Consider the following 26,566-nt stretch of genomic DNA (forward strand, 5'->3'; position numbering starts at 1 on the left):
TAACGGACCTTTCACTTTTTTATACTTTGTTAGTTCCATTATTTATAAGCTATCAATCTATAACGTTTTTTTAAGAAGCTTGTTATTTTGAAACAAAGCAGTGAACCTCCTTACGAATGTCAATCAGTTCGTATTCAAGTTGAATATCAGAATCATTGGTATAGATAGAAATATAAAGAGTTTCAGATTTTGGACTTTGTCATATTCTCGAAAATGACAACAAAAAGAGATTGAAGAATATTCAGAGCAATTTATTTCTTGTTTGTGTAGAATTTCCCCAAAAAAAAGCACTGAGTATTATCTTTCTTTTCAAGGATTTCATATTATGTCCATCGGATGTCGGAAATATCATGTTGGCAACATCAGAGATTTTCAGATCTTTTTTTTACAGTCAAATGAACTTCCATTGCTTAGAATACCTGATTGCTTTTTATTTGTCAAACGTAAAATGAAAAAATTAAAGCATACATATGCATATTCAAAATAAGAACTTATTAACAATAAGTATGCAGTGCAAAATAGGCCGACCAGAACGAACGGTAGAAAATTTAAACTACTATCCGAAAAAAGAGGATTTTGTCGAATGGAACAGACTTTTAACTGGCAACAAGTCAGTTGAAACCATTAGTGAATTGAAAAATCGATTCTCTTAACTTATAGGATTTAACTTCCCACTCAGTCTGGATGTGCCTGCATATGGTTATTTCAAACATACTTTTCTTAGACCTTTCTTAAATACTAGGCTGGTTGCCTCATCTTCAAATTTAGACAGAAAACGCACATATTGTAAATTGCAATGCGTTCGAAGCGTTTTTCTTAAATAACTTTATCAGGAACGCTCAAATATTTGAAAGTCAAAGTTTTTTTTAGATACCTGAATATGTGAGACGATTTATGACAAAAAGGAAACTACACTGGAAAAAAATAATACTAGCCAGAATAGTCTTAGCTCAACCTTTATCTAAGATGAATGTAACAACGATAAAATAACAGAAATGCAAAACTCTAAAATCACAGTCGGACATTATTAAGATTTGTAGAGCATTTGATCACAGATATTTTAGATATCATAATATAATAATTTTAGAACAAGAACTCTAAGGCTTCCTAAAATGAAAATTGAAGATGTTGGATATCAACCATGACAATTCTATCGCGATCAAGCATACATATAAAATACATTATGATCTTACATTCGGCATGAAAGACAGAATCCATGCATGCATCCACTGGGAAAAAAACAGTTAGATGTACATTGCACATGAAAATTTGTCCGGGATGTGGAGAGATGACGAACTTTTAATTTTGTCCTTTACCTTGAAATTTAACTTTATCTTGGTGGTAAACAATTGCAAATCTGTCAATAGCAAGTCATCCTCGACATAAAATCTTTTGAAGATTTAAAGATACCAAAAGGACATGCAAACTCATTAGTAAAAAAAAACTGACAATGCCATGGCAAAAAACGAAAATCGATCAGGAGAAAAACAACAGTATTCAAAACACATGCAACATAGATAACCAAAAACTGAGCAACACGAACCACATTAAAAAACGGGGGTGATCTCAGGTGCTCCGGAAGGGTAAGAAGGTCCTGCTCCACATGCGACAGGCTTTTGATTTGGTAAATATAATACTAAAACATACAAAGTCATTTAAAAGATAATTTGATTCAAGATGAAAGTGCAAGATAGTAAGTATGATAATATTCATCAAAATATACAATGATAAAGTATTAAACAAGACCTCATTGAAATTTGATATAAATGCTAAATTATCCATGATCAACAATCCTTAAAGAAAAAAGAAGATAAAAACTGTATCAGACTCTTGTCGATTTTCATACAAGTTGTGAATTCTTCCTGTCTAACTTTAGATTATTCTGTTCCAATTTATTTCTCCGAAGTTCTCGTTCTGCGGCTATAAGCTCCCTGTAATAGAAATGATAGTTACTTGATAATTGCAAAGATGTTTGAAATATCATATATTATTTGCGGATAAATATGTTAGAATACAACCTAATTTACTAGATATTATACAATTATAGCCTTTGTATGTGGTCGATAGGAGGTTACATCGACATAAGAGAAGCATATTGACGGAGGACGAAGTCCGAAGTCGATATGCTTCTCTAGGTCGATATAGCATCGTATTGACCTCAACCAAAGGCTACAATTATTATATGATTAATCAACAACTTTTGCATGAACAATATAAAATTGGGGATTTCTAGAAAGTATTTTAGTAACATGCTGTATGCCCTATGCAATATGCTGTTTTTGACCCTCGAAAAGCTAAACACAATAGTATTGATGTGCAAACTGAGTAAATACAAATGTACACGTGATCAAGTTTTAACGAATCACAAATCCTTAAAAATAATCGATTAATAATATATAATTATACGAAATTGTAATTAAAGTGATGTGGTATGATTGTCAATAAGACGGCTATCAACCAGAGATGAAAGGAAGTTTTCTTCCCAGTCAATCGGGTAAAGTTGCTTTTCATGAATTCGAGGTACCCAACGGAAGAAATGATCTTTCGATTTGGTTGATTTGGAAACCTATATAAAAATAAGACGATGTGGTATAATTGCCAATGAGACAACTCCCCACAAGAGACCAAATGACATAGAAATGTATACAACTATAGTCACAGTACAGACTTCAACAATGAGCAAAACCCATACCGCATAGTCAGCTATAAATTTATAGGCCACGAAATGACAAATGTAAAACAATTCAAACATGAAAACTAACGGCCTGATTTATGTAAAAAATGTTCACTGTGATGATTTTATCCATGTGGTGCCAACCAAAATTTTGCCCGCTAACTTCTACTTTTCTTTATATAATTTTATTACACAATAACTATATTGTAGTTTGAAAAGCAATTTTTGAATATCTTATAAAATCCTTGCTATTTTTTCATAGTTTTTGAAAGCAAAAAGGTACCAATATTAAATATGTGAAAAAAACTAGAGAGAAGCATTTCCCGTTAGATTTTCGATGGGTTATATCTCAAAAAACAAACACAGTGTCACGGACCATTCATTTCTTTTCTGCTTTTTCAGTTCCGTTTTTTATAAACCATCAATTTATGTCTTTTAAAAATCTTGTTATTTTGAAACAGAGCAGAGAACATCCATGAATTTGTTCATACGTTTTATATAATTTTGATATGTTCCGAATTGAGGTGTTTTTTTTTAAATTATTTTACTGGTGGAAACAATGCACAGAGTCTATGTATGAAGATGAGCATATACCAAAGGATTACAAATCTTGTCTATTTAAAACAAAAGTATCTTTATAAAAAATGAAAATTGTTTAATCTTAAGAGGTTCATTATATTATACATTGTCAGTGTTTATCCATTTAAGAAATACCATCAATATTCAAAAGGTTTTTATGTCTAAGAAAGGGATAAACGACAATAAAAAACAAAGGATTGACAGAGTCATTTACAAATAAAAGGTTCGAAAGTGTAATCTTTATAGAGACAAAACTCAAATATAAGAAATTAGTTTGCAAATAAATGGTTTCATGTTACCAAAACAAAATTGGAATGTGAAGCAAAAAAGATACCATTCCCAGGTGACACTGATAGAGTTATAGTCATATAAATGAAATGTGAGACTACACATAGTAGTTTCAGCTGAAACAAAAATATATTTTGAAGTTTAAGTAGGAAACACAAAATTCCAGATTGATGTACATTGCAAAAAGAGGCAGAAAGTACAAAAAGGGCAATGAAAAGATATAAAAGTTACAAAGGAACAACAAAGTTTAACATCCATTCAGTACTTACATAAAAAAATTCTCTTTAAATAAAATATAAATATTCAATATTAAAGAAATATGCATTTAATCTTGAAAATTAAGCAGTCATATATTAAATCGAGGCTTAAAATTTACACAATAATACAAATCCTATTTCATCTTGAAAAAAATGCAAGAGAGTCATTCAAATTTGCCACGTGTTACGTGTATTAAGGATGTTCGCTCCTCTGGTTAAAAATAACAAGCTTTTTTAAAGGCCTGATATAAATTAATAGTATATAAAAAAGGGAATATAAAAAGTAGAAAAAAATGATAGGTCCGTGTACTTGGTTTTAAGATAAAATCAATTGAAAGTTTGGCGGGAAATGATTCTCTCTAGATTTTTCAAACATTTAACATTGGCACCTTTTTTCTTTTAAAACCTATGAAAAAATAACAAGGATTTTATAAGATTTTTAAAAATGGCTTATTAAACTAAATGTAATAAAATTATGAAAAGAAAAGTAGGGGTTAGCGAGCAAATTTTTTGTTTGGCCCTACATGGATAAAATAAGAGGATTCCGAATATCTGACTTAAAGTGATAAACAAGAGACTCAGTAGCGAACATCCTTAAATACGAATTAATTGTTTTTAGCTGTTCTTGTTATTCCCTATTTTGCCTCCGCAGCTATATTAGTACATCTTTGGTTTTGAATAATTTTGGTAAAAAATGAAAATTAGTCTAAAAAAATATTTGAGGGCAGCAAATTCTGTTGTTTTAGTTTTTCTTAATATTATTTAGAATGTGTCTTTTTTCATGTTTGTCCATCATATCACGGTAAAACGTCAAACCAAAATGTGTTGCTTAGTAATGTGTACATTCACCTAATAGATATAGTCTGGATCAGAACTATATCAGTAAGAAGAAACAGTAGTTTACCGATGTTCAAAGCCCATATATTCATTTTTAGTATACAAATTAAGACACCCCCCCCCAAAAAAAAAAAGAAAAACCAAGGAAACTGGTAAGTTCCAAATGGAGCGGGACCGGATGCATCGACATGGTAAGCATCAGACATCGTGACAGATGTTGACCGTCAAAAAAATGTAGTGTCGATTTCATTATAGTTTTTCCTAATGTACCTGGTGGAAGAGTTTTTGTGTCAGCAGTACAACCCTGTTAATGAAACTCGAATAAAGTGAACATGAACACGTGTTAATGAAACTCGAATAAAGTGAACATGAACACGTGAAACAAATCAATTCAGGAGATTCAATTAATTATTGAACAAACATGGAATCATTATTGAAACTTTTTTCGATAAAAGAAACCCCTAATAAATTGCTATATTTTTCATTAGAAATAAGTTTCACAATTTACAAAAGTTAAAAACATTTTTCAATGGATAATTCATCCGGCTAGCAGGTGATTTTGCCCCGCCAAAATTCAAATTCATGAAGTATTACAGTGAAGTAGTATAGAGCGATTATAGTATAGTGAAATCCTTACGCATAGTCTACACAGCCATCTTTATTGGTGTCGAGTTTCTCCATGATCACTTCTATCTGCCGAACACTGACTTGCATCCCGGCTCGCTGTGAGTGAATAATGATAAAACTTTAGAAATTAGTTTAAAATTTACCATTGAAAATACAAATTCTTTCTCCGTATCTTTTATGTTCAATGATAACAGAGCTCAGATAAATTAAAAAATAACGATATTGTGAGGATTTTGTAATTGCTTGCTTCTTTTAAAATGAAGTGCGTAATGACTTCCCCTTTTTTTCAAATATTCAGTTCAAAAATTAATCCAATTTTCTCTCTGTATTTACGAATTATCCGAATTCGTGTTAATATCCTTATCTGTCTTTACATTCTAGTCTTTTTAGCGAATAGTAGTCGATATATGTTGATTATTTTAATCTGTATATTTGTATTAGTACGTGTTAAAGTTTGCGTTTATATTAAAGTACTAGTAACACATACTTTATGGGAAATGGTGTTATTCGTGGTAACTTAACATAAGGAATATATATAAATATATAGTATACTAGTAAGTTATTCGGGATCTTTACAGGGATTAGAAAGCCATAACCCATGTGAAGCCAGAATAACATTTATTATACTGGAGTGTCTTGATTTCGTTAATTACCATTCTGATCTCATGTTGTTCACAGGGGATATGATCTTTTATCCACTGTCAATGTAACTATAATAGGTTTAAGAGCGCACCGAAATAAAGAAAAAAATGTATATACAGTTTTCGGTTGTTTTTTTTTTAAATTACCTTAATTCCCATTACGAACTCATCTTTGCTAATGTAACTGTTTCCATCTTTATCGAAATCCTTAAATAAGTCGATCATTCGATACCCAGCCTCTTTTGCAATATCCCGAAGCATTCCGACCGGGTTCTTCCGAAAATCATGTAAAGGATCAAATGTTATTGTTTGTATATTATACACTTCTCCAGCTATACCACCGTGTGTAACTGTCAGAATTCTGTCTTTTTCTAATTTGTCTTGTAGCTCTTGGAACTCTTCTGTGACCAATACATTCTGAAAAAAGTAAGTTTATTTATGTTGCGTGTTTATTCTTCCTACCATTTGTTTAATCAATTTGTATTGGTCTCTATATCGTATATGTACAGTTTTTTAATGATTATCCTAATGATTTTCAAGGAAAAAATAAGTCAGCAAACAAAAATACAGAGAAACAAGTAATGAACATAATATATTGTGTTTAGTGGGTCATTCACAATTAATGCAAAACTTTAGACAATTGTTTGTTATCCAAACCCGATGTTATTTCTTTATATGTGGGCCAGGTAGGTAGTTAAAACTGTATTGATCCGTTCTAAAAATGATAATTTCACCAAAATATTGTACCGATTATCAGGTTGTCTGCAAATTGATATTTTATCAATGTGCAGACATCCTGATAATCGATTTATCGGATTGTATTTGTGTATTTGCATGATAGAAACAAGTGTTTTCTTTGATTCACCACCAAACCAGCAGATGGCGTGATAAGTTCCGGTCAAACTTATCAACGTCGGTTCATTCATAAAACCGATAATGTCTGTCTAAGACAGCTATAATTTCATTAACTGACAATAGTTGCACAGGTTCAAATCACGCTAAAATTGTCTAAAAGACGCAAGCACACTGACGGTAGTTTTTGTCGCAACACAACCTCGGAAGTCATATGACGTAATATAATCTAAAAATCCTGAACCAAACAACAATAGTTATTAATAGGCATAATACCAATGTATTGAACAGGCGGTAAAAAAAGACATCTACATGTTATCAAGGTTTTATACACAACATAAAAATATTCTCTACATCCTTTAGGTGTCACACTAACATATGTAAAAGTAACCCTATTTTGACAACACATAGTGCTTTTGGTGTTGTTGTTGACTAAAACTAGCAAATATATTAACACGAATGAAACTTTTTTTTAAACGAAAATACATTTAGACCATTCTGAGACCAAATTTACTTGTCCATGAATCTGTTTTAAAATTGGTTGAATTTGAAGGGGTTTTAATTGTTGCTATGACACCCTAATCTATACATACAGATAAGTCTAGTTCTGTAACAGTACAAATGTCATTCTTCTCGATTGCCTGGAGAATATTCAAGGGACCTTCAGATCCGAGTGGATTACTGCCAATCTAAAAAAAAAAAAGGAGAAATTTATGTACATATTTAACATCCTCCAAGTCTGTATATTACGACAATATAATTAGTATTTGAATATCAATTTTAAAAATTTGAAATGTAATTAGAAGTTTTTCCGTTTGGAAGAGAATGCCTTTTTTTAAGTCATTCATTGTCATTCATTGTACCTTTAGTCCATGTACTTGCTATCATATTCCAATTACTAACTAGAATGTTAACATAATAACATGCACTTACTTATTCTAGTTTTGTTAATTTTGTTAACTACTAAAAAAACCTACTATTGACACTCTGTTTTTATATCGACCAGTGAAGTAAGCAAGAATTAGCAAAAAATAGTAGTTTAATGACACACAACTTATCTACACATCTTTTTCAAAGTATGTGCTTGGAATATGGTAGGAATGACCTTTAATGTCAAGGTTCAAACGCTCCTTTTCAGTACCATTAGCGTCAAATAGCTAAACAGTATAATCGGTATTCCCAACATTAGTTTAACGAAATCTTTACCGTTAATCGTCAGATGGTTTTACCCTTTTGAACCACACATATAATTTCATTATGATCGAAACAATACCTTCAGCTCTTGTAAGCCATCATTTTCTGAAAGTCCTTTGGCTATATGTTTGGCACCATCTTGTGGGATTCTGTTGTGACTGATGTCTAGAGATCTCAAAGTTCTATTTTGTTTAATTGCCTTTCCAATGGCTTCCGATCCCATCATAGAAAACCCGTTCATAGCAAGATTAATGGTTTTTAAACCAAAGTTTTCCTACAATAAAATTATTTATAAACAATGAACAACCATAACTTGCGAAAACGTTATTCAGCAGATACAAGTCATTTATTTATAATCCTTTTATTGTACAAGTATATTTGCAAATTTAGACTGATGGAAGAAAACGTGTGTGTTAGTTCAATTATTCGAGTGGCACCTCATTTTCGACTGAAAATAAACATAAAATAATGTTTAATTTCACAATACTCTTTTTTTGTCTTGTACTCATTTAGTACTATCTACAGTAATTACTAGTAATCTGATGAATATTTAGTTTGTCGAATTGTGCGCTCTATGTTACATATGCTTAAATGGGCTAAAAGCCTGATAGTTTTGTCAACCTTCATAAATATCTCAAATTCTTGCCTATTTGTGGCTAATAATAAAACACTGTATAAGACTAAATGGGATACAGTAATTCTTTTCATTTCTTAAATGCTTATGCATTAACCTAAAGCCGATTTTTTCCAAAATTGATTGATTGATCGTTGCTTGCTTAACGTTCAGTGTCAAATATCTCATGTATATTCAGGACGATATTTCCTTTAATTATTTGGACCAAATATGGCTTTTATCGCAGTGCCATCTTCTCCCTTTATAATATATTGGAAGTGTAAATAAATAATAATTAGATTATAAGAAATCAGAAACTGTATTGACCTTTTCTTGGTTAGAATGTGACGTAGTAGTTTTAGCCATGCCCAACATGGAGTAGGTGAACTTGATGGAGTAAGAACATACCTGTAGGCCTTCCGCTATAGCACTAGCACCTCTGGTCCTGATATGATTCCAACTAAGGTCTATTGTATCTAAACTTTCGTTATGTAATAACACGTGTTTAAAACTTATAGCTGCACGCTCTTCAAATGAATTTTTGCTTAAATACACATGTTTGATTGTTGTGTTTTTCTGGAAATAAATTGAGTAAAAATTAGCAAAACCTCAAAATTTTACATTCAAGGAAGACTTGAGACTATTTGTGACACATTTATGAATATCTTAAAAGTAATGGCTATTAACTTCATTACCAATGTTTTAAAAGGTCGACATTAAAACAAAGGAGTAAAATTGTGCTTCCTAATTATATTTTTCTCTTTGCGATGTTTTTAATTGTTTTTGCAGCTGTTGTCCTTCTTTGGAGCAGGTACTCTCTGAATATTCTTTTAAAAGAAAAAGATATGTTTTATAAGCGACTGTAAAGATATCTATGAAGAAGGGGAAAAATAAAAAGTACGACTAGCTATTATAGATTGATAGATTGTTGTTGCTGTTTACTTAAAATCATTTGGAAAATATGTCATGCATGAGCAGAACAAAAACATGTTTTATAATACCAAATAGAGGGAAAAATCAATCTTTGGTTATCGGACTTAAAAACCTAATAAATAAATTTTAGAAAATTAATACAGTAAAATCAGTCTAAACCGAACCCTTTGGCGACTGAAAATTCTGGCAAGATTTCCGATTAAGCCGTTGAAATATAAAAAAAAAATCATTATATGGCAGGATAAATTACTGGTCAATTAAGACAGAAATATGTTGGGTTAGATTAAGGCAGGTTGCACCGTAAATTCTTAACAAGAAGACAACCAGCATGGGAGATAACTCTCAATCAACTTTTGCCAAACTTACCATAAGAGTACTACAAATTAACTCTGCACCATTGTCATCGATATCATTACCAGAGAGGTCAACTGTATGAATCATATCATTCTTTAGTAACATTTCACTTATTGCCTTTGCTCCATCGTTCCCTATCTTGTTTTCTGCTAAATGCTGTAATATTATTTTATATATTATATACATTTATAATTATTGCGAGTTTTGAAGAATGGACAAACAGGCGAGATTGATTATTGCGATTTAAAAAAAAAATTGCATCAAGATATATGTATCAAATATCAGAATGGGTTTTCTCTCTTTTGCTTTACTTACCCATTCGCACTATTTGTATCAATAAAAACAACAATTTCTGAATTTACAGGCAGCAATAAGAAAAAAAAAACGCATTTAAAAGTCCTAGAACAATTATAAATAGATTCAATAAATGATAATGAAATTGAATAATTTATACTCGTAACTTAGGAAGATATACTTATACATGTATAGCTCACATATTTGAAAAATGATCGGTATTTTAGACGTTGATACTGAATATCGACTTAATTCATTTCTCCCTATCCCACAATACATAATTATACTATTTTTTCCATGTGAACATTTTATTTAAAAGTTACAAAAGCTTACCAGTTCCGTAAGGTAAATGTTATTGGCTAACATCTGAGCTAAGTATATTGCACCTTGACTTTCAATCCAATTTCCTTCTATATTAACTTTTTCTATCTTTCTATTTGACTGAAGATATAAAACAATTACCGCGTTTTAGGCATAGGAGTTTGTCATAATTATTCTATGCATTTTTTTCTTTTAATCATATGTTATGGATGTTATCTTTTTTTAAAAAAAAAGATAAAAGATAAAAGAAAATAAGTGGAAAATGATTTTTTATCGAACATTTATGATTACAGCTGAGCGTACCAATGTACTGTTGAAGTACTTTACAACTACAAGAAGTTTTACATAATATTTCATTAAGCAAAAGAGCCTATTAATTTAAGAAACATTCAAACCTCATAAAACTAGAATAAAATTAATTTGAACTCTTAAGTTACGTTAAGCATTTTGATTTGAAAGCATTTTGTGTATGTCCGAAAGGGACTTAACCAGCGACAATTGTACTGTCGGCATTCGTTTTAACGATCAAAATATTAAGATCGCTATCGAACGTGATTTAAACAATAGAAACGTATATTAACCTCTTTTTAAAAAAATGTTCTTATCGGGTTTATCTTTCTTTTAACTTCCACATATTTATTTTAATTGTCACACATAAAAGCATTGCCTTTTAAACACATAAATGTTTCCATTTAAAGCAAGAGTATTACTTTTCCATACGTGTTAAACTGCATTTTATTATTTTTTTTACCCGTGAATCGATTAATTATAAAATACTCGTAGATTAAAAAGACGGGTACATGTATCCGAGGTGGTAATTTGCACTTGAAAATAAGGATACATTGTATTATATGTATCACATATGGTTCCATCGTGAAGAATTGTTCCAAAATCTGACAGTAATTGCTTTTCTTTAAACACTTAACAGTTCAATAACCTAAGGCTGCGTAATTATATATACCACCCAACTAAATTGATATTCACTTGGGAAAGAATTCTTGGCCGACACAATAAATCATGTTTCAACTGATGAAATAAAAAAAATACCAACAGAACTTTTGGATCATTTAATTTTTTTATCGTGAATATTCCTCCATTTCTTTTGGTTATCGACATAATTATTTTTCATCAAGAACCACCACTAATGATTTCGAGGACACTGGCAAAAATTCTTGATCTGGCCCGAGAACACAGTTATTTCGTAGTGCATTTCTTTTAGACAATAAATTCAAATTTAAAAAATCGCACCTGCTCTATCTCAAAAAGATTTTTACAGTGTAGTGTACTACTATTGGGACAAATGATATTAAAATTATAGGAAAGTCTACTCGCTCTAACTCAAAATATTGACAATTATATGTTAAGGGGGTCTAAAATTCAGTTTAACAGCTTCACACATACTAGTTTTTTACCTTTTTGAACTGGACCAAATCACTACTTAGCATAAAGATTCAGCACCCAATTTTTTTAACATGTAATTTCATCCCTTTACTTAATATTTCATGCATAAAATATAAAGAAATAAATTTGGAAAGTGTATGAACAAAATTTGCAAGTTATACACTGTCCACACTAGGGACTATAGACAACGAAAATCTAAGGACGATAACTGTGTTCTCGGACCATCTGCATCAATAATCACTTCACACTATTTAAAAAGACAAATATACGGGAGTTATAGATACATGTAAAGCATAGAAAACAACGGGTGAAATTGTCTTAATTATTCTCTAATCCGTTACCCGACACGGACATTCAAAGGACACTCTTTAGATATTTGTAAGAATCAATGACAAATATAAAAGTATGATTGCCAAAGAAACAATAATCCACTCAAGACCAGAAGACACGAATGTAAGCAACTTCAAGTCACCGCACGGTCTTCAACAATAAGCAAAATCCATATCCTAAGCTATAGAGGATCCCGGGATAACAAAATAGGAAACAATTCAATAAGACTAACAAATAGCATATTTTTTAGCTTATAACAGTAAACGAAGAACAATCATGATAGACAGCAGCCGAAAAAAAACAATGGACCACAGGTTCCTGATCTCGAACAGGTTAAAACAGTTACGTACGCGTGATGTGATTGAATATGTTTGATAGCGCTCAACTCTCCAAAAACCTGAGACAGTGATGAGTTAGTAGAGCATTATATCAATCTGTAAATTGAAGTAATTTGAAAAAAGCTTGACTATTCATATCGATATCAAGGGCAACAAACAAATAACAAATTAACAAAACTCACAAAAAGAACCGGTATAAGAGAACACGCAATTACTGTAATATAGTTCAAAGCCAACATTCAACTTATAAAGTATAGATGCATTAACAAAGATTAAAGGTTCAAACAGAAACCGAGCTCGTCATTTTGTGTGTAATATCTTTTTATAATCAAACCGTAATAACTTCGTGTAATCAACGCTTTTAGTTCATACATACCCGGAGCGGAAGAGCAATAGCTTTAGCACCAAGAGGACCAAGACCATGATATTTCATTTCGAATTCTTTATTCTGTATGTGTCGTACAAAATAAGAAACCGGTATAACACCCGTTTTATTACAAATGTCTATATACTTTCGTTCACCGGTTTTATCTTCTTCAATAAGATTTTTTTCTGCGTGTAACCAATCTGAAAAACATATATGTTGATATGATTACATTACATGTCTGTTTCATTATAATACGTTATTTTGATAGGCTAACAGCAAATTCGCGTCATTCTGAAATTAACCTTCTTTCAAAATGAAATGAAACATTCATGATGACAAGAGTTTCCACAATAAAGTGCACAGGTAAATAAAAGAAAAACTTGATAGAAATCGTGTCTTCATGATCAAAGCAAAAAAATGTAATTATAAGTATTGAATGCTTCTTTTAGTAATTTCATATGGTTGTAAAAGCGTTGACCGTGCGCACATTTTTAGAATGAAGCGCTTCCGTGCTTCATACAAAATGTACTTCGGTCAACGCTTTTACACTCCAATAAATTTTCAAAAAGAAGCATTCAATTCTTAAGTATAGTTGGGTTAACGTGTGCTGTATAGTAGTAATTGACATATCCTCATCTCAAGTTCTGTATAATGGTTACACAACTTTACCTTATGATGACCTCGGTTGCAATAGGGGTATTTGTGATAGTTTAAGGATCTTCTGCTCAACATTTTTATTACAAGTCATGTTAAAGTTGCCTCTTGTTTAATTTTCAAATTCCTTATCTGTGCAAACTTAGCGGTTCATACTGACTACCAAAAATACATTTTCAATGTATGGTCTTTTTTCGTTTTGATATTCTTATGTTGGTGAATTGCTGTTTGAATGACAATTTCTCCATGACATTTAATAATTTAATAATTTTCAGATTTTAAAGGAATATTGGTAATTTCATTGCTCATACGCCAGAATAAACATAACATTACGTTACTGCTGGAATATCCATTGTAGAGTGCAAGCTTTTGAAAATGTTATTTAGAATGCATTAGATTTTTTAAAACGCTCAATTACCGTCATAATCCATCTCCAAATCAGTGTCATAATCTCCTTCCTTAGTAACACGACCGGAAGGCGGAGTTTCGTCGGGAAATTCTTCTTCAAAGGCTCCATCGTCATTAATACGTCCTGCAGCTGAATTTCTACCGGGAAATTCAGTTATAAGCAGTCTATCTTGTATTAATGTTGATAATGCACTAAATTTGTCTTCAATGGACGATAAGGAATTCGCACTTTTTGCAGATGACGAAATTCTTTTCAATTTAGCACTTCCGCGTTGTGTAGGAGTTCGTCTTTCTTCAGAATCTTTATCACTCTTAAAACTCGTGGATCTCTTTTTTTCGAAGTGACCATGTTGTGTGGCTAAGTGGTTACGGAGGTTATCTTCCGACAATTCCGTCATCTGTAATTTATAAAACATATTTACTTCAATGACAGTACGCACGCTTGAAACATATAGCTATAATTTTTAAAATATATTTGATAATATAACTAACGGGTTCAGACAGATTAAGATTTTTGTAGTACCATGTAAAAATCTAAGATTTATTTGTGATCAGCAGGCATTGAGTCAGAGAAAGGGGCAGGTGAAGGGGGAAGAGGAATTAGTTCTTTACTTTTAAAAGTGAGAGCAAGACTGTTTTATGTACCCAGCTTTTCCAGAAAAAATATGTAAAAAATTAATGTTTTTCCAAATACTATAAATGAAAAATATCATTTTATTAATTTCGTGCGTTCGAAAGGCTTTTTTCAGTATACCTTCATCAGGAACGCTCAAACCTTAACATTTGACAGACATGAATGTATAAATGTGTAGAAACGTACCGATCTCCTTGACCAAAAGGAATACTAGTAACCAAATTCACCTGAGGTCAACTTTGCCTGAGAGAGTTTGAACCGTAGTTCCTAAATAATTTCTTAATTTATTCAATGGAGAATTTTAAATAGTTTTTATTCATGTCAGAGTCGAAGCACAGAATACTGAGCTGATAATACTCCCAGCTACTAACAGTCTGCCAGCAGAGGTATCAATCAGTGCTAGAAAATGGACAAAAATAAGTTGTATTACGTGTGTCCGAAAGTTTTCTGCATTTATCTTTGGTGAGTTTTTAGCTTCATTAGAAAAGCTCAACCTTAAATGTTTGGAAGCCTAGGGATGTATTGATATGAATATAATAGCCTTTAATATTTCATTTAAAAAATGGAAATTACTCTGTTTTCCTTCCCGTCTTACTCAGTTAAAATGTTTCACTGACTTCGTAATGAGAAGCATGCGACAGTTTCACATTATATTATATTTTATGATATATTGTATTTTTTGCTCGTTCTGATATCTTTACGAAAAGATAACTCGTTCTGATATCTTTACACAGAGATAACTTGTTCTGGTATCTTTGCAGAGAGATAACTTGTTCTGATATCTTTACAGAGAGATACCTTGTTCTGGTATCTTTATAGAGAGATAACTCATTATGATATCTTTACAGAGAGGTAGCTCGATCTGATATCTTTACAGAGAGATAACTGCCTCGTTTTGATATCTTTACAGAGATAGCTCTTTCTGATATCTTTACAGGAGATAACTCGTTCTGATATCGTTATAGAGAGATAACTCCTCTTAATATCTTTACACGGAGATAACTAAAAATGTTTTAACATCGCCACCAAGTATTGAACCAATTTAAAAAAAATATAATGAAGTAGAATTTATTAAGTTCGGCATAAAATTGTATCAGTTAAAAAAGAAAACCAAAGGCAAATCTTCCAAACTCAACAAAATTAGAAATGGAATAATACGCTTTAATTCTTTTCGTGAATTCATAAAGAGGGATTCTACACTCATGTTTGATTTTGGGTGAGTTGTATCCCTTGTACATACGACATTCTATATAACTCAATAATCTGTAAAAATACGGGATATGCCAGACTTGAAGCAATGTCACATCTTTGTCGGGGCCTTTTGACTATGCGGTATGGGTTTTGCTCATTGTTGAAGGCAGTAATGTGACCTTTAGTTGTAAACTTCTATGTCATTTTGGTTTCTGGTGGAGAGTTGTCTCATTGGCAATCATATCACATTTACTTATTTTTATATCTATCGTGATAAATATTTTAAACTTAATAAAATATCAATATGCCTACCTTTCAAATTTTCTTCTCTAACTTTACACAATTTATGTCATTTTGTAGATACAGAATCTATTTCTACGAAAAAAAAAATCATGATCAAATTTATTAAATTCTTAAAAGAACATAATTGAGTGGTTGTAGGATGTTATCTACTATTAAACCGCTGCTTCTGTAAAGTTTTATCCTGACTTATTGATCTAATGGTTTGTCCATTTTGAAATAAACCTTTTACCGAAGTTCTTCTGATCTTCGATAAACAAATTTCATACTTCCGTTTCGTCAGCACTTTTCTTGTCTAAAATGGTTTATCACCAATGGAAAGCTCTATGGGGTTTTAATATGCCGTAAACAGTAACATTCAATTTTAAGATATTACTTCAAAATGATCATTTGTCAAACATTTTTGATTTTGCTGCAGTGCATTCATATGTAATCCGTATTTTTACAAATCAAATGCAGAATGTGAACAAATGTAACACTGACGGAATGGTGATATTAGATTCAAACTTATTCATTAATTGCAATAACCTGCTGTAGCCGAACTATTGACTTTAAATTTTTTTTTAGAGTGCACTAAAAACATTCGATTACGTCTTCGATTTATTAAACATGGAAAATTGGGTTAACTAATCATGATAAAATAAAGTAGTAGATACATGCCTTTGAGAAAGAAAACCAACAACACAAGAAATACAATTCTACAGGTTAACGTATTTTACGATTTCCGCCTCGCCTTTAGTCTAGACAAGTTCTGTATAAATTAAACAGAGACTATCAACTCATGTTTTTTGTAATAAAAATTACTTGGATGAAAACTAGTCTCAATGTTTGTAATAAAAAAGATTTGGATAAAAACAAAACAAGCACTTACGGGGTTCCAGCTTTCGAACAGAAGCGGGTTAAACTATATGAATAAAAGGAGGTTTGTGAAAAACAGTTATTTTCAAAGAAAATTCGAACTAAAATAGAAAACATCCACTTACGACGCTCCTGGTTGGAGACAGACACACTATCATTTGGCAGGGTTCAACTAGTTGAGCCGGATTATTAACGTGGTAGTTTACAAGGTAAGACTTGCCACCCCAGCTTGACACATTTATTTTAACTCCGAGTCGGTCGGTTTTTGCTCTTATCCTTAAATGCCTCGTTCTTAACGGAGAAGCAGCGAATACCAACTTTCAAGTCTTTAGTTTGACCCGACCGGCAAACCAACGACCCCCCCCCCCCCTCCCCCCACCGCATACGAAATCAAAGGTACAAGTAAAATAAATTCTGTAGAGAACAGTTTAGAAACGGTACGTTACGCTACAATGTTAATATTTCAGACGATGCTATAGAAAAACAGTTTAGAAAAGGTACATAACACTACAATGTTATTATTTCAGACGACATTAAAGAGAACAGTTTAGAAAAGGTACATGACGCTTCAATGTTACTATTTCAGACGACACTATAGGGGACAGGTTAGAAAAGGTACGTAACGCTACAATGTTACTATTTCAGACAACACTATAGGGAACAGGTTAGAAAAGGTACGTAATGCTACAATGTTACTATTTCAAACAACACTATAGGGAACAGGTTAGAAAAGGTACGTAATGCTACAATGTTACTTTTTCAAACGACACTATAGGGAACAGGTAAGAAAAGGTACGTAATGCTACAATGTTACTTTTTCAAACAACACTATAGGGAACAGGTAAGAAAAGGTACGTAATGCTACAATGTTACTTTTTCAAACGACACTATATAGGGAACAGGTTAGAAAAAGTACGTACCGCTGCAATGTTACTATTTCAGACATCACGATAAAGAACAGTTTAGAAAAGTACGTTTCGCTACAATGTTAGTAAGTCAGACGGCACTATAGAGAACATATAAGAAACGGTTCTTAACGCAACAAAGTTAGTATATCAGACGATACCATAGGGAACATTTTATAAAAGGTACGTAACGCAACAATGTTAGTTTCTCAGACGTTACTATATAGAGAACAATTAAGAAAAGGTACGTAACGCAACAATGTTAGTATTTCAGACGTTACTATATAGAGAACAATTAAGAAAATGTACGTAATGCTACAATGTTAGTATATCAGACGATACTATAGGGAACATTTTATAAAATGTATGTAACGCTTCAATGTTAGAATTTCAGACGTTACTATATAGAGAACAATTAAGAAAAGGTACGTAACGCAACAATGTTAGTATTTCAGACGTTACTATATAGAGAACAATCAAGAAAAGGTACGTAACGCTACAATGTTAGTATTTCAGACGACAACAACAAAAGTCAATTAAAATAATAAAGATGCTCGTACTTTATGAAAACGAATTCGAAAATAATGCTTTCTATAACTCTAATGTTAGCTGATGTATGTCGGAGTAGATTTATCCAAAGCCTCTATAAATTAAAACTTTTTTAAAACTTTTTTGAGAGGTACATGGGTGTCATGTTGCAAGACTAAAAGACTGCTCTTATCAAACTTCACTCCTACTAAATGACTGCTCCTATCAAACGACACTATAGAGAACAGTTAAGAAAAGGAACGTAGCGCTACAATGTTTGTATTTCAGACGACAACAACAAAAGTTATTAAATAATAAAGAATATTATAATATAAAAATACTCGTACTTTATGAAAACGAATTCGAAAATTATGCTTTCTGTAATTCTAATGTTGGCTGATGTATGTCGGAGTAGATATATCCAAAGCCTCTATAAATTAAAATACTTTTTAAACTTTTTTTGAGGGGTACATGGGTGTCATGTTGCAAGACTAAATGACTGCTCCTACCAAACGTAACTCCAACTAAATGACTGCTCCTATCAAACGTCACTCCCTTGATATCGGTCGGCACTCTTTGCGGGACCTATCTGTTTGGTGTATCATTAATTTGTTCTCGTTCTAAATATGCATGAAATATTTGCCATTGAATGTTTAAGCAAAGCACAATCGATCAAGCAAAGTAGGTCATAAATAGTACACTTAAACATAATCTTACATACAATGCAATATGAAGATAAGTACTTTTATGTTTAAATGCACATTTTATAATTAGAATATAGTCTCTATAAGCCGATTATTTTGTGAACACGAGTTGACAGCAAACATAAGTACGATGGATTTTTTTTTCAGAAGAATGAAAACTTATATCCAAGAGGTGTTCGACGGCAAATAAGCGCGTGGGGTTCAGTTGATTTTTCGCAATTGTATTCCTGATTTTGAATAAATACAATTAAAGGAAATGGCCCTTGAACTGCCAATTATATTATTTTAATTCTTCCGTATAAGGAATAACACATAACACGATATATTTATCGACAATTTCACCTAAGCATGATTAATAAGCTTATTAATGTGAGTTGTACTGTGTGACAGAGGTCAGATCTTGTGGCAATTGATCCTAAAAATAATCGTATTGTTTTCCAATGACTCTAATTGCTTCTAATGATTTAGCAAATGTATTGAGTCAAGTTACATTGGAAAAATATTAGTGTATTCTTGAAAGAAAGAAAAATGCATTTCTGTTTTCACATTTTCGGTTTCTTTGATTAGAGACAAATACCCGATTACCTTTTTGTATAAAAACAGCAGTTGAATAGAATAACATTTGGGGTTCACATATGTTTTGGTGTCTTAGAAACTCGAGATATTTCAATATTTTTTGTGGTTATTAGAAAAATTTGTTTTTTCAGTGTACTGGTAACAGCTATTCTTTCTTTCATTCCAGTTTCCGAAGATTAAAAATTTCTTAACCGAAAGTAAGGTCCGTAACGACCCTTTAAGTTATGTCGCATGTGGAGCAAGATTACATACCCTTCGGAGCACCTGAGATCACCCTCAGTTTTTGGTGGGGTTCGTGTTGCTCAGTCTTTAGTTTTCTATGTTGTATTTTGTATGCTGTTATTTGTCTTTTAGTCTTTCTTTATTTTTGTCATGTCGTTGTCAGTTTATTTTCGAGTTTTATGAGTTTGAATGTCCCTTTGATACCTTTCGCCTCTCTTTTATCATTACAGAAAGACACAGAGTTCCAGATATGGCGCAGATATTTATATTTCTTTGACCATATATTTCAAAATATGTCAACCAGACGCTAAAGTGCAAGAACTCAACCAAATGGACCAAATGCTAACGATAAACATTTCGCCAAAAAACCAAAATAGTGATTTTAGTATTTTAAAATGTCAGTGTGCACGTTATGATGTCGGTCACGTTTTAAAATCGAGATGTATATTCTTTATGGTATGATTATAGTAAACACGTCCATTTTTGTATGAGGCTTTTGTTTTCGTTTTTCTTTGCCCAATCGTTAATATTTGGGGTTTTGCATAACTACGAGAAAAGTTTATTTTCAATATTTTTTTTCAAAGGTCTTTTATATAAAGTTATGGAGATTTAGTATGATTGCCAATGAGACAACATTCCCCCAGAGATCAAGATGTAAGCATGTAAGCTGTCATTTAAGTTTGGGACCAGTTTCACAAAGCTGTCTTAGGATGGTCTTACAACATATCGTAGTCCTAAGTGGACATCTCTTAAAGTTGGTCATAAAGTTAGGACTACACGAGAGGTGTCTTATGATGGTCTTAGGATCCAAAAGAGTTGATTCACAAGCTCTGATTCTGTGAAATTGGGACTCCTTTTCCTGCTCATAACTTAATCTCTATAGGTTGACGGATTATCAAAATGATTTATCAACAATGAACAGACGATTTATTTATAGGAAAAAAATGCACGATTTTATCCTTTAATCTTAGTATAACAGATACAGTGACAAATTGAATTCAACAACTTTGTACAAAAAAAAATTGTCATCATTTTATTTCTTTTTTTTTCTCCTATTTGTATTTTAATTTTCATATGTTTATTGGTGTGTTATTAAAAGATTATTTATATAAATTACACTTATTTTTTATTTTAATTTTGCAAATCATTTAATTATAGAATATAAGTAAATACGTTTAGTAATTTATGGGAAACACATACTACATTTACATGAATTTTTCCATAAATCCATGTTAATATTTAAAAATTAAAAGAACTTGCGACAGGTTTATGATATCTTTGGTAAGATCATCCTTAGACAGATTCGAGGCGAAGTGTGAGATATGTCCCAATATATTCATAAGAGGATCACAAGACATATGCTAAGATATATCTTATGACTGGTCTAAGGATAGCTTCGTGAAACCGACCCCTGGGGTTGAACCTGCGTCTTACCATCACTGCCTGTAACAAATCAGGACTAAAACGATGGTAGTTTGAAGAGATTTGAAAGAAGTCAGATAATATTTGGAAGCATATTTTATTTTTGAATATACCTGCGGTTAAGTACATTTCCACATGACATGCCACATACCATGCCAAATCGGCTCTTAGATATTATTTGTATTTTGAATAAGTTAACAGTTATCACGTAGTAATTGCAACAACACATGTTTTTTTGTTTTGCGTATTGCTGCTTCACCGCTAAGAAACCATCATGCATCAGTCAGAGCAAAGACAAATTGGTTTGATCTCAAAAAGTGTTTCTGGGTAAAATGGCAGGTCTTTATGAAAATTGTTACCTTGTGTGCTAGCAAAGGCGTCAAAAATCGGACTTAGCGTGTTAGTTTAGCACAAAGTAGGGTATAACTTGACGTTGAGCGTTGCACTCAAAGCTGAGTGGGCAGCACATACTTATCCATTTGCTTATACATATCATCACTATCATAATACAATACTTATTTTCAAATTTGATTGTGCTGTGTCATGGCCATAAAACCGTCTTATGTGAACAGATATGCGATAAAAAGCAGTGAGTTCATGTACATGTCACATGTAGTTACAGTTATGCTGTTCACAATGTTGATGAGAGTCGGTGTTCAGAGAAACTTAAATCCACTGTTAGATATTGTAACACACTATATGACTAAATGGTGATGTTAAGTGTATATATATATACGCCAATGAGAGATCTACCACATAATGTAATGAAACCAGAAAAGACATATTTCATATAAGCATTTCATTTTTTAATAGTCGTGTAATTCTGTCATTAGTGAAGCAGGGATAGTTGAGCCTTCAGGGGAATGAGTTCCCAAAAGGTTGTTTTTGGTGGAGTTCGTGTCGCTCGATCTTTAATTTGTTATCTTTGTGAATTTTTATGGACTGTTCAGTGTGTGTCATTTTTTTCTTTTCTTTTGGTCATCTACTTTTTTTTTCTTACAGTCATTATGAAGTCTGTCTTTTGATTAACGGTTTTTAATGGTCCATTGGTGTCCGTTTTAATGGCTGCTTGTGTTTTTGCTCCGCTAATTATATAATGTGCATGAAGAACGTTCTTACATATGTATTTGATATGAAAGTAAGGAGATGTGGTATAATAGCCAAATAAGAGACCAAACGATACGAGGATGTACATGTGTAAACGATACCTGTCGTTGTGTAAGGACTTTATGTTGCCCTCTTGATACAAATGTATCTTTTGATTATTTATGTCGTTGCCTTACTGTCTCATTGACGAGTACCCCACATCTATTATTTATATTGAATCTGGAGTGTATAATACTCTTCTGAATTGTAAACTTCTGAATCTTTTTACATTATTAAATTAATATTAATAGTATATTTCAAAAACTAAATTAGACTTACCTTTTATTTTATGAATTTGATGTAGAATTTTCATCACACATCTCAATATAATATGCCTAAATCAATTCAACACTGCTAACCCATATTGTCAAAATTAAGGGTATCATTTTTCTTAATCTTTCATTTGAATAAACACTAAAATTAACAACTTTCCCTACATAACAATAGATCTATTGACCCATACTAATTCTTTTTGTTATAATTTATATCTTCTTAATAGTGGTTCAGAGTGTTCGTAGCTAGGATTACGTTCTGAATATCGATTTAACAAATTTGATCAATTATAACAACCTCATAAAAAGATTTAACTCTGATTAAGTTAATATATATTTAATAATGTTACATTTAATTTTAAGTGATTTAAAAATGAAATCTTTATATTTTAATAAATGCTGAAACTTTTGTTTCCTTTGTGTTCTATTTAAATATTACTTTTAACCGATATGCGACCATTCTGACAACTTATCCTTGCGATTTTTTTGCACCAACAATGCTTAAATAAATGTATTGTCATGATACATTATTTAATCAAAAACAATAGTAATAATGAGAGTACTTAAGATGTAAAGGGAAATGAACCGCCTTCATGAAAAGAAAATCTTGTATTTTAATATGTTAATACTCAAATTTCTTAAACTATTTCTAAAGTGTTATGCAGTTATTATGAACAAGTCTGACTGTTACGTCAAATAGCCCTATGAAATTTTTCACGTGTAAAATCACAAACTGGTTTATAAATCACAGTGTAATAACCCTGATGATACTTTATTAAAACAATATAGGTTATATAAATTACAAAATAAGCAATGTAATACCCATAAGGGATTAACAGCTAGATAAGCCTAAAAAATGGATCTATATAAAATAAATGTGGATTGTGTCCATGCATGGACACAGATGATGCCCCCGCTTGCATATCATATAAAGGTATAAAGGGACATAACTGAAGAACGGTAAAAGTGACTTTACCTAAATTTGTACTTGATCTGAGTTTTGTGGTAATAAGCATTGTGTATAAGTCTCATAACATTTGGTTAAAGTTAGAGAACGGAAACAAATAATTCAGCAATTTTTATGTTTATAAAGGTGCATACATGTATCTCAAGAACAGTAAAAGTGACACCACCCAATTTCAAACTTGATCTGTATTATGTGTTAATCAGCATTATGCATAAGTCTCATAACATTTGGTTGAAGCAAACTAAAGTTAGAGAACGGAAACAAATTAAACTGAATTTTGTGGTAAAAAGCATTATAATATACATTTCATTACATTAATTTTAGACAAACTCAAGTTACAGAACGGAAACGAAAAATTCAGCATTTTTTTCATTTGTAAATGGGCATAACTCTAGAACAGTAATCAAAGTGCTTGTAAGCACTGAATGGTAAAGATTGCTTCAATTTATCAGTAGGAAGTAAAATTGAATATTGCATTGTATAAAGCATTGGTTGTAGTCGGTAAAGAACGGTAAAAGTGAGGCCACCAAAATTCAAACTTGATCTGTATTTAGTGGTAATGAGCATTGTGTATAAGTTTCATAACATTTGGTTGAGGCAAACAAAAGTTAGAGAACGGAAACCAACTTTGGGACGTTCGTACGGAAGGACGGACGGACGTACGTACGGATGGACAAGAGTAAAACTGAATGCCCCTTCCGCTACTCGGGGGTATAAAAAAGGAGGTGTGGTATGATTGCCAATGAGACAACTATTCACCAAATGAAGTGGATGAAAGCAATTATAGGCAACCGTACGGCTTTCAACAATGAGAAAAACCCATACCATATAGTCGGCTATAAAAGGCCCTCTTTAGGGAAAAATTATTTTGCCCAATGATAAAGTGGAAAATCGTTTAATAGGAATAAAAATTATAAATCATCCAACGTTTGTTTATGGATTCTTCATTCTTATAAGAAATAGACTGCCAAAATTTTAAACTTGCTAGCGATATTTTTCCTGAGAGCCATAATCATAGGAAATCAATTCCCACAAGCTGACAATAGTAGATGTTCTTCGACCAAGATGATTGAAATTGTTTAAAAAAAAAACGAACATGCAACGACTAGAACTTAAGAAAATCAGGAAAGCAACCAGATTGTGACTGCAAGGTATCTGCAATATGAGAAATTTTATATTAAAGCGACAACCAATCGAGTGACAATGGATTTTCATTCAAATGCGCATAACTTATATTATTATACTTCATGTCAAAATGCCAAATTTTGATTGGTTAATACGAGGGAGAAAATTTACTCTATTCCATGGCAAATACTCTATTATACTTCACGGAGACGCTTGCTCAAATTTGCGCTTTAATAGATACTGATGGTTGTTATGCACAAGACGTCATAGTTTATTACTTTGAATTTAAAATTTAATAGACAGTAATAACAGAACATTCAGTATAATGAATTAAAAACACATATCTGAGAGGGTGATAGAGCAGATTGTTACCCCTCGAAAAGACATTGTCAACCTTGGCTTCGCCTCAGTTGAAAATGTTTTCTCGGGGTAACAATCTGCTCTATCACCCTCTCAGCTATATGTGTTAATTATATAGTATTCACCTGGCGAGGAAATTTGAGGTTGTCACGAAGGTAATATTTCTATTATCACCCTCTGTATAGGTGAATACAGCCATGTAAGTTGATGAGATGACATAAATGATCATCTTTTATATTTCATACGAACTAAAGATAACAATAATATTAACCGTACCAATTAGTGCACCAGATGACCATTTCGACTTGTTCCCAAGTTTGATCAGGCAAAGTTGATCTTTGACGAACTTGGCTAGTATGCTTTTAAGGATGTTCGCTACTGTGTTTTAAAATAACAAATTTGTCAAAAGATTGTTATAAATTGAAAGTGTAAAAATAAAGGAACTAAACAGGCAGAAAAAAATGAAGGGTCTGTGTGCTTGTTTTCGAGATATAAGCCATTGAAAATATGGCGGGAAATGATTCTCCCTAGATTTTTCATTCAAATCACATTGGCACCTTTTTTCTTTAAAAAACTATGAAAAAAAACAAGCATTTTATAAGATTTTCAAATATGGCTTTTTAAACTATATTTTATAAAATTATGAAAAGAAAAGTAGGGGTTAGCGGGCAAAATTGTTAATGGCACTACATGGATAAAACTAAAGGATTCCAAATATCTGACAAAAAACCTAAAACATCCTTTAATATACCTCTCAACATATTCACGTATTTATAAATCCCGGCTTTCAAATGATTCAGTTGAATGGTTACCGACGAAGGTAAATCCTGAATAGCGATTCGGACGCACGAATTTATATTTATAGTGTTTTGTTCATTTGATAGTAGCTGGTGTGAAAGTTTTAAAGATTATTCAATAGTATACATGCCAAACTTGTTCTGTATAAAGCTCTAATCAAATTTTGAAGGATTATTTTCTTGTCATTTCAATACAGTGCAGTCCTATCGGATTTCGGAAAGAACATCGAATATGATGACAAAACATAATCAACTTGGGAACATCTTTGCTAAAAGAGACGAAAGATAGCAAAGGGACATTTAAACTCATAATTAGAAAAAAAACTGACAACGCTAAAAAAAAAAGAATAAGAGCAACAGACAAACAACAGTACACAAAACACAACATAGAAAACTAAAGACTGAGCAACACGAACCCCATTAAAAACTGCAGGTGATCTCAGGTGGTCCGGAAGGGTAAGCAAATCCTGCTCCACATGTGGCACCCGTCGTGTTGCTCATGTTAGTACAAAATCATTATTCAATAAGAAGTTTTAATATATTCCCGCATAGTCAACATGGAGAATTTCATAGAATATGAAATAATTGGTTCATGTA

At 31.9% G+C, this 26,566-nt stretch overlaps 1 protein-coding gene across 1 annotated transcript; it reads right to left on the reverse strand.

Annotated features, from left to right (window-relative positions):
* Positions 1–1,650: 1,650 nt before the first annotated feature.
* LOC127738845 (leucine-rich repeat-containing protein 74A-like) lies at positions 1,651–22,838 on the reverse strand. The gene is made up of 12 exons (XM_052250249.1): positions 22,728–22,838; positions 16,100–16,162; positions 13,973–14,360; positions 12,910–13,100; positions 10,477–10,584; positions 9,862–10,005; positions 8,971–9,138; positions 8,029–8,223; positions 7,349–7,444; positions 6,051–6,320; positions 5,273–5,358; positions 1,651–1,931 (listed from the first exon to the last, which is right to left on the reverse strand). Exons 3-12 carry the CDS (start codon positions 14,358–14,360, stop codon positions 1,841–1,843), a joined length of 1,737 nt encoding a protein of 578 aa, XP_052106209.1. The 5' UTR covers positions 16,100–16,162; positions 22,728–22,838; the 3' UTR covers positions 1,651–1,840.
* Between the last annotated feature and the right edge of the window lie 3,728 nt (positions 22,839–26,566).

The sequence above is a fragment of the Mytilus californianus genome, unplaced genomic scaffold (genome assembly GCF_021869535.1).
Source record: "Mytilus californianus isolate M0D057914Y unplaced genomic scaffold, xbMytCali1.0.p SCAF_4, whole genome shotgun sequence".
In the NCBI taxonomy this organism is placed as follows: Eukaryota; Metazoa; Mollusca; class Bivalvia; order Mytilida; family Mytilidae; genus Mytilus; species Mytilus californianus.

What these genes read in the sequence shown, in the direction of transcription:
- LOC127738845 (XM_052250249.1), bottom strand. Translation starts at nt 14,360, where the DNA reads ATGACGGAATTGTCGGAAGATAACCTCCGTAACCACTTAGCCACACAA. An exon ending in TAATTTGTAGTACTCTTATG is followed by an intron (nt 9,139 to 9,861) that starts GTAAGTTTGGCA and finishes ATTTATTTCCAG; the next exon opens with AAAAACACAACAATCAAACA. An exon ending in GATGGCTGTGTAGACTATGC is followed by an intron (nt 1,932 to 5,272) that starts GTAAGGATTTCA and finishes TTTCTATTACAG; the next exon opens with GGAGCTTATAGCCGCAGAAC.